Raw genomic sequence first — 13,399 nt, 5'->3', positions numbered from 1 at the left:
GCAGACCTGGAGGTGGGGATGCTGCTCCCTGGGAGCAGATAGGGGGTGATGTCAGAAGGTCCCAGATACCTGAGTCAGATCTCCTTGTACAGACAGGAACTCTGAATCCAGGAGTGGGGCAGGGATGACCCCAGGTTACATGTTCATCTGCTCCTTCACTGAAGGCCTCCATGAGATCAGTGACATCATGCCCACATAGACCCTGCACCCACGGGGAACTTCCACCTTCTCCACACAGGGTGGGGGGACTTCATGGCGCCAGTGTGCTCCCCCATTTCACAGATGGAAAAGTGCAGGCTCAGTGGGCCTCGGACTTGAAGCCACTCCTTCCGCCCTCCCCCTTCCTTTGCGACTGAGGTCCCTGAGCCCAAAGGGACTGTTTGGAGAGGCCCCCCTGTGCTCATTCAAGGTTCTGATCAAGATGCTGGTTACCACGGCAGCCGGCCTGCGGACCCAGCCTTTACATTTTAGGGCCCTTTTGCCTTGTGCTCAGAGTGCCCCAGGCAGGTCAGAAACCAACGTGGGAGCTGTCCTCTGTGCTCCTACCCCCTCTCGCCCAAAACTTCCTGTCTGGCTCCAAGCCTTGGTGAGTCCACCGCTTACATTTTTTTGGCTTGGTTGCCAAGGGCACCTCCTACCTGGTTCAGTCCTCCTCCCTGTCCAACCACCACGGTCAGGCAGAGTGACCCTATAAAGCACAACACATCTCACCCTATCTCCTGCTTCAAGAACAGGAGCGCCCTGGCCCGGGCATTCAAGGACCCCCGGGTCCCACCCGCTGTTCACCCACCACATGGCTCCCCGCCCCGCAGCTGCCGCCCCCACAGCACTGGCTGGTCCCTTTCCTCTGACTGCCGGGCTTCTCGTCCTTCCTCCTGCTTTGTATCCTCCCCAGCCCAGGAGTTTTAAAAGGGATTAGGAATCTAGGCCAGCAGAGGGAGCGAAGGTCATAGTCCTAAGAGTAGGCTCCTTCTGCCAAGAATTTAAGTAGCAGTGAAGCCTGAAGCCTGGGCAGAGCCGGTCGAAGCTGATGTGGGCTGAGCCCTGCACCCTCCCCACGAGCCTTGGCCCTGCCTGCACTCTTGGTGCGGGGTCGGGGTTGGGGGTGAGGTGGGGTGATGCGGGCCTTGGTTTCCTTCTCTGTCCAGTGGGTATCCTCCTGGCTGCCTCCCTGGTGGATGAAAGGAGAAGATGGGGGTGGGGTGAGTGGGGCTGAAGGCCCCCTGGAGCCTCATAAAGTGACTCTTCTCACATTATCCTCATCATCTCTGCCCTCTGCGGGCGGGTGTCCAACACCCACGGGAGCCTGTTTGTGTGTCTGTGACCTCTGCCCCCTGAGGGTGACTGCTTTACGTTGTACTCAGGGGAGAAGGATATCCGTACCCTTGTTCTGAAACTCTCTCCTTCCACCTTGGTGCCTTGGGGGCGTCTCTCCTGTCCTGCCCTCTGAGACCTGAGGGTCAGCAGTGTTTCTGCTCTGTGTGTGGGTCCTCAGTCATGTCTGACTCTTTGTGACCCCATGGACTGTAGCCCGCCAGGCTCCTCTGTCCATGGAATCTTCCAGGAATACTGGAGTGGGTTGCCATTTCTTTTTTTTTTTAATATAAATTTATTTATTTTAATTGGAGGCTAATTACTTTACAATATTGTATTGGATTTGCCATACATCAACATGAATCCGCCACGGGTGCACACGTGTTCCCCATCCTGAACCCCCTTCCCACCTCCCTCCCTATACCATCCCTCTGGGTCATCCCAGTGCACCAGCCCTGAGCATCCTGTATCATGCATCAAACCTGGACTGGCGGTTCGTTTCACATACGATATTATACATGTTTCAATGCCATTCTCCCAAATCATCCCACCCTCGCCCTCTCCCACAGAGTCCAAAAGACTTACTCCGGGGGATCTTTCTGACTCAGGGATCAGAGAGTCACTAAGAGTCTCTGGCATCTCCTGCATTGGCAGGCGGGTTCTTTACCACTGAGCCATGTGTCAATTCAGGGAAGCCTGGAGCAGGGTAGGGTGGAGAGGTGGGAAGGAGAGGACCATCAGCTGTCTCTCCCTCGTCTCCTTCCTTCCTCTTTTTTAGGCCAAAGGTCAGCGAAGAGCTCAAGGACTTAATCCTGAAGATGCTAGACAAGAACCCTGAAACGAGAATTGGGGTGCCAGACATCAAGGTTGGGAACCAGAGGTGCTGGGCCGGGCTGGGCCGCAGAATGCAGGCCTTGGTTTCCCCATTTGGAGAGCCTTACACTGGAGGCATGTGTGTGCTGGGTTGGGGCTTGTGGCCTTTGGGCCCTCAAGGGGACTGCTGGTGCAATGCCCAGGTCCTGGCATTTGCTGGCCAGTGTCTATCACCGGTGGCCCTGACCCTCCCTATCCTCTCCTCCACAGTTGCACCCCTGGGTGACCAAGAATGGGGAGGAGCCCCTTCCCTCGGAGGAGGAGCACTGCAGCATGGTGGAGGTGACGGAGGAGGAGGTGAAGAACTCGGTCAGGCTCATACCCAGCTGGACCACGGTGGTAAGTGGATGGGGGCAGAAGGCGCCAACTCCTGGGAGGGCCTGGCAGCGGGCGTGGGCACCACCTGAGACTTGCTCTGTGCTGGGCCCGATGATGGGACCGACGGCTTTCTGCTTGGCCAGCCCCATTGCTGGGCCCAAGGCCACTGTTTCACTGCAGACCCACAGGAACAAGGTCACGCTATTCAGTCTCATGGTAGAGAGACCAGGAGGCGTGGTGAGGAGAGTGAATGATTTAAATATACTGGCCCTTGCTGAGTGTCAACATTCACCACAACTGGAGAAGCATTTCCTTCCTTCCTTCCTAAGGTTTATTGAACTTCTGCTATTTTCCAGGCACTGGACTAGGTGCCAAGGACATGACAGGGGAAAGGCCTCGGATGCCTTTGATTTGGAGAAGTGACCCCGGGGCCCCCGCACATCAGGCAGACACCACCTGTGTGCTCCCCCTGCTCTCCTGTCAAGTTTTAGATGTTCTCATCCTCCTCTGGACATCTTCCACCTTAACAGTTGGAAGTTATTAACATAGCCCCTGATGGCCATCTGTTTTTTTTTTTTTTTTTTGGTGGCGGGGGCAGGGGACACTGAGAGTCATGACCTGCCCTGTGCTGAGGTTTCATGGTGAGTCAGGGTGAGCACGATGCCAGGAGAGCGAGCTGGAGCCTGTGCCGGGGGTGGGGTCTGGTCTGTGCACTTCATGCCTCCCTACTGGGTCCAGGCCCAGCTAGGGCCAGCAGGCTAAAGGTTCCTGAACTCCACAGAGCTCCGGGGCTGTATGGAATCCCTGGAATTATCAGCTCCTATAGCAATGGCACCCCACTCAAGTACTCTTGCCTGGAGAATCCCAGGGATGGTGGAGCCTTGTAGGCTGTAGCCCATGGGGTCGCTAAGAGTTGGACACGACTGAGCGACTTCACTTTCACTTTTTACTTTCATGCATTGGAGAAGGAAATGGCAGCCACTCCAGTGTTCTTGCCTGGAGAGTCCCAGTGACGGCAGAGCCAGGTGGGCTGCCGTCTATGGGGTCACATGGAGTCGGACATGACTGAAGCGACTTAGCAGCAGCAGCAGCATAGGGTCCATACTGCCACATCCCTGGTCTTAGCTACCATCATCTCTCTCCTGAACCAGTGGAATTGCCTCCCAGCTTGTCCCCCTGATTCCACCCTTGCTCCGGTCCCCCTACAGTAAATGCTCAGCTCAGCAGCCAGGGTGGTCTGGTGACCTGGTCATGTCACTTCTCAGCTCAGACCCTGCATGGCCTGCCTGTCCCCCTTTCCCTGCCAACCTCCTCTCTTCCCTCCATTCTCTTGGTTCCAACCATGCACCACGGAAGCTGCTGCCCCAGTGCCTTTGAACATCCTTTCCCTCTGACTGGGACACTCCAGCCCCAGTGTCCACAGAGCCGCTTCCTCACTCCCTCCAGGTCTTCATTCCAGAGTCATCTTGTGAGACGAGACCCTTCCCAGCCCCCTTATCAAAAATTCCATCCTCCTCTTTGTCATACCTTATCCCCCTTCCCTTGTTTTATTTTTTCCACCTGAGCCCTTACCACTAATGAACATATGTTCTAGTCATCTGTCTTATTTATTGCCTGTCTCTGCAACTAGAATATAAACTCCATGCTGCTGATGCTGCTAAGTCGCGTCAGTCATGTCTGACTGTGCGCAACCCCATAGACAGCAGCCCACCAGGCTCCGCCATCCCTGGGATTCTCCAGGCAAGAGTACTGGAGTGGGTGCCATTGCCTTCTCCGATAAGCTCCATGAGGGCAAGAATATTTGACGCAGTGTGCTCCCTGTGCCTAGAATAGTGTCTGGCATATGTAGGCACTCAATATAACACTTATTGATAGAAAGAAGGAAGGAAGAGATGAAGACAGCCCTGGCGCCATGCACACGTGTGAGAGTTTATGTGCATGTGGGCAGGGGGGATGGAGCTGTCCTTATAGCGGGAGGAGGGACAAAGTCACAGAGTCAGGGATAGGGGCCTGTCCTCTGTCGACATCCCCCCACTCCACTGCGCAGCCCAAGACAGCCTCTCCTCCACTCCATCCTTCCTGCGGAGCCAGAAGGCATTTCCTTATTGCACTCCCTGTGCCCTCCGCCTGGTGGTCCAGATCCTTCCTGGTCCGCTACCGGTCTCAGTGTCCCCCACGCACCAGGCTCCTCACCGTTTCCAGAATCCACCCTCAACCACCTTCCCTCCATGCTCTTGCCCTTTCCTCTGCTTGGGATGCTCCTCCTTGTCCTGTCCCAGGAAAGGGAACCTCAGCAGGGCCACCCAGCTGCCTCCCCGTCTGGAAGTCAGAGTGGAGGCTGCCTGTGTGTCTGGGAACCTGGGGGCCTGTGTTCCTCATGCTGATCCATCCTCCCCAGATCCTGGTTAAGTCCATGCTGAGAAAGCGTTCCTTTGGCAACCCGTTCGAGCCCCAGGCACGGAGGGAAGCGAGATCCATGTCTGCCCCAGGAAGCTTACTGTCGTAAGTACTGGTGGGCTGAGGCCTGCCGGGCGCTCCCTGGGGTGGGGTGGGGGCTGCGGCACATCCCCTCACTCTGAACATCACCAGGCTGAGCCCCGAGCCTGGGGATTCAGCCAGGCCTCACAGCAGGGCCCCGCCTGCACCTGCGTTCTCAGCCCCTGGCAGCCTAGTTGAGGTTTCCAGACAGGCCTCAGGTCTGCTCTTTGTAGAAGGCTGGCTTGTCTTGGAGGCAGGAACTGCTTCTTCCTGGTCTGGGGGAGCGTTCGCTGCTTTTCTGAGTGGCCTGTGCGATCTCTGGTCATTGCTGAGGCCGTGCGCCCAGTCAGCACTTTGTAAACGCTTATCCAGCAAGTAAGGACAGGCTGGCCGATGACGACGACGGCCAGGAAAAAGGAACCCCCATGGCTGCAGGCTCCCTCCTGAGAGTCAGGCCTGTGCATTCACCACCTCCTGAGAGAGGGCCAAAAAGCAGTTCCCCAAACCTCCGTGAGCCCTGTCCTCAGCACTTCCGCCTTCTTCCACTGAAATAAAAGTCAGTTTGGGGTGCCAGCGAGCCCTGCTGGAGTTTGTGCAGAGACCCACAGGGAGAAGGCAGTGAGGGGTCCTGGGCCTTGGGGAGCACGCCTTCTCTGAAGAGCATGTGGGGAGGTGCAGCCCCTCCTCCCCGCAGCCCCTTCATAGGCTACAGGAAGGCGTGCTCCCCGGGGAGGTGAGCAGCAGCCACTGTCCATGTTCCTAGGCCTCTCAGGAAGGGGCAGTTTCGCTTGTGCCATCCAGGGGCCCAGATGTTGGTTTTGTTCATGTAAGGCCACCTTCTTGTAAGTGGGCTCTTCAGACTATTGAGTCCCATCATTGTGGACGAGCTGGTGTCTGCTCCCTGACAGAGGTTTCTCACCCTCAGGGAGGTCCCTGTACCAACCTCGGGCCCTCCTCTTGACAAAGGAGGGTTGCAGGTGGGGGCCTGGGAGAGGCCTTGACTGTCCTGAGCTTACCGCCTGTTCCCTGTGAAGTGGCCAGGCCTGGGAGACGGAGTCCTTGTCCTCCTCGGGATCTGCAGGCCACAATGCTGGAACTGGGTTTCGTGTAGGGGACCATATATCTACCATCCAAATGGAGCCACTTTGGAGAGTGAAAGAGAAAGCTATTGCTAATTATGTCCAGACAGCAGGCAGAACTAAGACCAGAGGGGCAAACCTGAACATCTGGTCTCTAGCTAAGTGCCTATGACTCAGCGCCCCCTGGTGGTGGGACAGGCCAGTCACAGGCTAAGGACACATGCAGCCCAGGTCAATGACGGGCACAGGGCTGAACGCCAAGGGTACAACTGAGCAAGGCAGCCATTGTTCTTTTATGGACACGTTAGTGGGGAGACAGGTCAGTTCCTTCATCTGGACTGTGAAAGGATGGGGCTTAACATTTCCTAGATATAAAAATTCTAATTCTGTGACACAGGCTTCCCCAGTGGCTTAGTAAAGAATCTGCCTGCAATGCAGGAGCTGCAGGAGACACAGGTTCAATCCCTGGGCTGGGAAGATCCCCTGGAGGACATGGCAAGCCATTCCAGTATTCTTGCCTGGATAAGCCCATGGACAGAGGAGCCTGGTGGGCTATGGTGCATAGGGTCACAGAGTTGGACATGACTGAAACAGCTTAGCATGCACACATGTCACAGGTTTAGTTTTGAAAAGTAGGTTTTACCCCATCAGAGTCCCAACATTTATCCTTGATTGACTCTGTTCTTTATGCTTTAGGATAACTCTATAGTAGAAGTAAATGGGATGGATCCTTTTTAAAGATACCAAAACCCATTTATTAATCTTTTTTTTTAAAGGCCCTGGCACGGGGTTGTGGGGGGGGGGGTGATATCAGGATGATAATGGGAATCTACTGAATATGGGACAGAATCCCAAGACTGATGGGTAGAATCTGTCCTGTGAACAAAGAAAAAGCAAAACCAAAGCCCTCCTACCCTGGACCATGGGGCCTGAGCCAGGCCATGTCTGGTCAGATCTGGCAAGGCTCCAGAAGTCAGGGTGGGAAGTCTAGACTTCCTTTCCAAGCAATAGGGAGCCATGGAGAGTTGTGGGCTGAGACTATGGGTGGGTAACCAGCAAGGGACCACAGTGCAGGGTGGCGAGACTGAGCTGAGCTTGGGGGATTTGAGAGATGTGGATAAAAATGCCTATGAGTGTGTATGAGCGTGTCCTCCTGCATGCATGTTCTGACCTCTGAGGTCCCTCTGCCCCTGGTGTCCCCTGAACAGGAAAGACGGGTTTGGCGAAGGAGGCAAAAGCCCAGAGCTGCCCGGTGTCCAAGAAGACGAGGCTGCGTCCTGAGCCCCCCGCATGCGCCCAGGGCCGCCCGGCAGCACGCTCATCCCGCGCCTCCAAAGGCCCACCGCCCTCATGCCAACAGCCGACCCTGCCGGCAGGGGGCTAAGGACTGTGGCCCCTCTCCCGGCCCTCCTCCCCCGTCTGCATGACCTCCGCGCGCACGTGTCCAGGGACAGGATCGGAATGTGTGTCACCTGGGGTGTAGGGGGTGGGTAGGGCTCCCACAAGGCCTTTCTCTTCGTCCTGGCTCTCCCTGGCGGGACTCATCCTTTGGGGAAGCTTGGTGCCCGTGATGCCTTAGAAACCCAGCCCGGCCGGTTGGCAAGGCCCAGGGGCAGGAGGCAGGAAACAAGGAAGGTGAGCGGGAAGCCTGCAGAGGCCAGGTGGGCGTGGCTCAGCGGCCGCACGCTCGAGGAGGGGCGCACGCTGCCCACCTCCGGGGGGCGCTGTCGGAGCCCGTGTCTGCGGAGAACACTGGCGTGGAGGCTCTGAGTCCTTGGTGGGTAGTCCCGGGCCTCGCTGGGGCTGGGGCCAATGTCGGAGAATCCAGATTCCTTTTTCCTTTTGTTTGTCATCTGGTGGGGGAGGCAGGTGCACAGCCCTGCTTGGGAACACCTAATGAGCTGTGGGTGGTCCCCAGCGTGCCCACCATTCCTTGGCCACCAAGTGGATTGGACTGACCGTCCTGGATCGTGTTTCAGCCCTCTCCGCAGAAGGGGCCAAGTTGAGGCTTTGAGCAGAGAGGCCTGAACCAAGAGCATCACTCTTCCCTGCGCCTCCCTCTCTCCCGCGGTGGCTCCCTAGAGCTGCGGCTGCAGAAAGACACCAGGGCTGACATTGACCGAGGGCCCTGGGCTCACAGGCCTGTGGGCTTAAAGATGGTAAAGTCACAGAAATCAGATCATCAGCCGGCCTCCCCATCTGGCCCCAGAAGCTGCCCTCACATTCCAGCGCCCAAAGGACCAACTGCCCAGGTTGGAGGCTGCTCTAGAGGCCTAACCCTGGTGAGGTATGCACGCGGGCAGTTGCCCACAGAGAGGTGGGCCTTTTGTTACTGCCTCACCCCGACAGTCGTCATCCTGTCTGCTCAGAGCTGGAGCTGACTTCTCTCTGGGATCAGTGCCTGGCTGGTGGCTCGGCCTTGGACTGACCAAATGCTCAAGAGACTGACCCCCCCGAAGGAAAATAAAGCAGGACTCGGATCCCTGCCCTGAATACATGAGCCAAACAAGGGATTTCAGTCGCCTGCACTGGGTTCGTGTGGCAGGAGTGCTCTGTTGAGAGGAAAGAAGGCGGGGCTGGAGGAACGGTGCCTCCCGCGTGTTCTCTGTGCCTGTGGGTGTACGTCGCTCCTCCGCACACGCGCCCGTGTGTGCCCATCTGCTGCACACAGCATGTCTTGCACTGGCAGATGCATCTGTAATATACTTTCTATGTTTATTTAAGGCTCTGAGCAGAATGCGGCCCGTTGTCACTGGGTCCATGTTTCTCCCTGCTCCTTTGCACTAAGTCATTGTAACCCAGGGCTTAAACGATGATTTGGTACTGTTCTTCAGAACACTTTTATGGAGTTCATGGGAGGCCATTCACAGAGCAGCATGTTTTCCTTCAGCATCTGTGTGCTGAGACCTGGAGGGTAGGGGTTTCAAGGGCACCTCACCACCACCTTGCAGGCTCACAGTGGGCTTAGCCTCACTGGGGCCCAGCTTCATTGGGGTGGGCCCAGCTTCATTGGGGGCGGGCCCAGCTTCATTGGGGTGGACCTAGCTTCATTGGGGGTGGAGCCAGCTTCATTGGAGGTGGGCCCAGCTTCACTGGGGGTGGGCCCAGCTTCACTGGGGGTGGACCCAGCTTCATTGGGGGTGGACCCAGCTTCACTGGGGTCGACCCAACTTCTTCGGGGTGGGCCCATATTCACCCCATTGCTGAGGGTTTTGGTTGGCATCATTGTTTCTGAATGTAGCACAAGGGATGGATAAACTCCATAAGAGTGTTTTAAAAATTAACTTCCCAGGAAGTGAGTTAAAATCAATAAAAGCCCTTTCTTGAGTTTAAAAAAAAAAACACAGACTTGTATGTACATTTTCTGCATCTGGATGTGTTCTTTCTCACCAGCTGGCTTTGCTACCTTTTCTGCAGGGGTCTGAGTAGGAAAACAGGGGGAGGAACTCTGAGTGTGGAGGAGGCTGGAGGGCTGGAGGGAGGGGTGATTGGGAAGGCAGCTACCTTCCCAGCACGATACCGCCAATGCTGCACCGAGAGGGTTGATTTGAAGAGTGAGGGGCTACAGTTCAGGATGTGACTCAGTCTCCTTGGTGGGTCCTATGGCTCCTGCTTGGAAAGAACAGGGTGTTTGGGAGCCGATCGGCAGCCCCTAAGGACATCCTGCCTGTTTCACGGGGGCCCAGGGAGGTCAAAGTCTGCTCCTGGGGAGCCAGTGCTACTCCTCATGGGGCTCAAGTCCCAGGTGGGCACTCACAGGAGTCCCTGTGCCACGGGCCAGTGTCCTCCTGGTGCCTCTTAGCCTTGGGCACTGGTACCAGCTTTTTGGCTTCCTTTGTAGCTCAGGTGGTAAAGAATCCATCTGCAATGCAGGTGATGTGGGTTCGATCCCTGGGTTGGGAAGATCCCCTGGAGAAGGGAAAGGCTACCCACTCCAGTATTCTGGCCTGGAGAATTCCATGGATTCTACGGTCCATGGGGTCTAAAAGAGTAAGACATGACTGAGCAACTTTCAGTTTTACCAGCGTTTTGGACCCAGCAGCTCCCCTCTCGTGGAAGGCCTCTCCATAGCCATGATGAAAATAGTCATCACTGGGGTACTTCCCTGGTAGTCCAGGGGTCAAGGCTGCCCCTCCTAATGCAGAGGGTGTGGGTTTGATCCCTGCTTAGGGAGCTAGATCCCACAAGCCACAACTAAGAGTTCACATGCCACAACTAAGCCCTGGGGCAGCCAATACGTATTTTTTTTAAAAAATGATCTACCCTGCCCCTCAATTTTGGACCCACTATCTCTCATTTCCTCACTGGTCTCTGGCCTTGGTCAGTGCTCCAATCCATCTTCTTACAAGCAGCCAGTGATCTTTGGGCACCCACCTGACCACATCCACCCCTCTCAGAACCCTTCCGAGCTCCCTACAGCGCTCAGCCTGGGGTTTGAGGCCATTGCCATCAGCCCCGAAGGCCTCCCTGTATGCTCTCCTGACCCATGCCCCACCTACCCCCTCTCCTTGCTCCCCATGGCTCCTCAGACTCACCCACTCCTCCCGGATGTGGCCATTCCCCCTCCCCGCTTCTGCTCATCGCTGTTGGCCCCTCCCTCCAAGGCCTATTCTGCAGTGGGAAAAATCCTCAGGCTGGTTCATCCCCAGCGCTGGTCACCAAATCTCCTGCCTGGGTCTGACAGTCCAGTTTGTCATGTGTTCCAGGAGCTCTAAATGGGACCGCGATGTCATTTCGCCACGAGGACAGCCACTCTATGTGCCATACTAAGGTCAGGAAACTGAGGCTCAGAGTCACACTCGTGAGTTAGGGAAGAGCCAGGCTAGAGCCCAGGTCTCCTGCCCCCACCGCCACCCAGGTCTTCCCATGTCATCTGTCAGGAAAACCAAGAGCCCTGCACACCTGGAAGAACTAGGAAAAATCAGAGATGGGGGTTGCACTCCCAGGCCTAACCACAGGGTGGAGGTGAGTCCAGGCCAGGGTGCCCAGCTGAAGGCTTGAGGCAAGTCCGAGCTTTACCGTGGAAGGTCCTGATTTTTTGCAGAGAATGTCTTTGAGCTCCGAATTCCATAGGCATTGTGCCTGGTCTCTCCTCCCCCCAACCTCTATCATCCTATATGGTCTCAGCCTGAAGGAGAGGAGGGATGGGTGGTCAGGGCCACTGAGAGGCCCAGTATTCCCAGGGAACATCCAGACGCATACTGGGACCCATATAAACAGTTCACAGGTTCTAGAATCACTCCCCTAAACACAGACTGGCACATCCACATAACCTCCCCTCAGGAAAACAAGCAGACCCATCTATGGGGCTTCCTCCTGGGCCCTGGGATTCCACTGAGGGAGGCCAGGGAACAATGTGGTGGGTGGTACTGGGCCCTAGGAGTCAACTGGGGCCCAGAAGGAGACCAGGAGGGGCTGGGAGGAGACTGTCCTCTGTCCCACCTGCAGAACATAGCCCTGGTCACTCCCTGCACTGCATCAGCCTCCTGATGGTCTGGGTGTCCATGGCTTAAATGACACTTCCTGTCCCTGTCCCTGTCCCTTCCTGCACACACACACCCCTGGATCTGCCCCCTGGGGTCTCAGACACATCCATTTTTCCAGCTAGGATGACCCAGGGAACAAAGTCTGGGTCCTCTCACTCTCCAGGACAGCTGACAGTTTATCATTAGCCCATGCCAGCTTTGTGGTCAACTTCCTTGCCCTTTCCATCTTGCCTTCCCTGCCTAGACCCCCACCATCTCCAAGTCAACTCCAGGAAGCCTTCCCTGGTCCACTGTCCCAGAGGCACCCTTGGCATGTGGTCTGGTGTCTGGTCCATCTGCTACAAGACTGGAAACAGGGCTCAGGGGTTGCAGCCTTGTCCACTGACTATGTCACTCCCTGATCTGCCATGGTGAAGACCATTCAAAAAGCATCTTTCAACTAAATCACAAGAACAGGGCCTCCCTCCCACCCAAGGGCCTCCCTCCCACCCATCCTCCACTTCGGGAATCCCATTCTCTCCACCTGATCCCTAGGAAGCTCCTTCCGTGGCCTGTATATCTCTGGCCTTTGCTGGTCATCACCTCCTGCTCCTCAGCTTTCTGACTAGCTCAGGTCTCCCCTTAACCATTTACCCAATTTCTACTCCGTTGGCTCTCTGAAGGCTGCTGCTTCATACTCCCAGGCATTCAAAAAGAACCCCCTTTGCCTTCTCACTCAAACACGCTCTGCACAGGCTCCGTCTTCCCTCTCGCTGCCTGGTTCACTCTGCCCCGTCCCCAGCAGGGCTGGTCACTGCTTGGCCTAGTCATAGCACATGCTCTTGGCTGATACTCTCTGCACTGACAGCCTGTTGACCCACTGGTCTTTTGGTCTCAAGACCCACCCCCTTGGCCCAGGCACAGGTCCACACTGAAGGAATGATCTCACAACCACAGGGAACCGAAACACGGGAAGCAGCTGGTTAAACTTCTCTACCCTCAGTCTCCCCCAGGTCCAGGGGATCAGCCTTGAGGCGAGGAGCTTTCCTGGGAGAGGATCCGCATGCTCCCAGGTGCTCTGGTCTTCTTTCAGCTAATCTTGCCAACTTCCACCTGCCTTCCTGAGAAACTACACCCCAAAAGGGAGAGAGGGCTCCCAGCTGTGGTTTGCCCTCTCCCACTCTCAATTCAGCCTAAACAGCAGTTACCAATGTGGCTAGAATTTCCTAGGGAGCTTTTTTTTTAAATTAATTAATTATTTTAAATATTTACTTATTTACTTGGCTGTGCCAGGTCTCATTTGTGGCACGTGGCATCTTCCTTGTGACATACGAGCTCTAGTTCCCTGACCAGGGATCGAACCCAGGCCCCCTGTATTGGGAGTGCAGAGTCTTAACCACTGGACCATCAGGAAGTCCCTCCTAGGGACTGTCTTGTTATAATTATTTTTTCTTTCTTTGAGAGGAATAGAGTAGCTTTGTTACTTTTCCAGGCAAAGGGGGAACACAGCAGGCTCGCACCTCAAGAACTGTGCCCCCTTCCCTGGTAAGTAGGGAGAGGTTATATAATCATTGTTGTTCAGTCGATCAGTTGTGTCCACCTCTTTGCAAACCCATGGACTGCAGCATGCCAGGCTTCCCTGTCCTTCACCATCTCCTGGAGCTTGCTTAAACTCATGTCCACTGAGTCGGTGATGCCATCCAACCATCTTGTCCTCTGTCGTCCCCTTCTCCTCCTGCCTTCAACCTTTCCCAGCATCACGGTCTTTTCTAATGAGTCGGCTCTTCGCATCAGGTGGCCAAAGTATTGGAATTTCAGCTTCAGCATCAGTCCTTCCAATGAATATTCAGGGTTGATTTCCTTTAGGATTGA

At 55.7% G+C, this 13,399-nt stretch overlaps 1 protein-coding gene and 1 non-coding gene across 2 annotated transcripts in view; one reads left to right on the top strand and one right to left on the bottom strand.

The window, feature by feature from the left end:
* CAMKK1 (calcium/calmodulin dependent protein kinase kinase 1) overlaps positions 1 to 7,737 on the top strand; it is a 28,131-nt gene extending 20,394 nt beyond the window's left edge. Inside the window, exons 13-16 of the mRNA NM_001192251.3 lie at positions 2,093 to 2,180; positions 2,398 to 2,526; positions 4,904 to 5,007; positions 7,271 to 7,737. Of these exons, the coding sequence (NP_001179180.3) occupies positions 2,093 to 2,180; positions 2,398 to 2,526; positions 4,904 to 5,007; positions 7,271 to 7,343 (394 nt within the window). The 3' untranslated portion in view covers positions 7,344 to 7,737. The remainder of the gene's footprint in view (positions 1 to 2,092; positions 2,181 to 2,397; positions 2,527 to 4,903; positions 5,008 to 7,270) is intronic.
* Positions 7,738 to 12,868: 5,131 nt separating this feature from the next.
* On the bottom strand, positions 12,869 to 12,941 carry TRNAG-CCC (transfer RNA glycine (anticodon CCC)). The gene has a single exon. It is a non-coding gene; the product is annotated as a tRNA-Gly (tRNA).
* Between the last annotated feature and the right edge of the window lie 458 nt (positions 12,942 to 13,399).

Source organism: Bos taurus, chromosome 19, assembly GCF_002263795.3.
Source record: "Bos taurus isolate L1 Dominette 01449 registration number 42190680 breed Hereford chromosome 19, ARS-UCD2.0, whole genome shotgun sequence".
NCBI lineage: Eukaryota > Metazoa > Chordata > Mammalia > Artiodactyla > Bovidae > Bos > Bos taurus.
The sequence above is the reverse complement of the archived record's forward strand: the minus strand, read 5'-3'. Positions and strand labels throughout refer to the sequence as shown.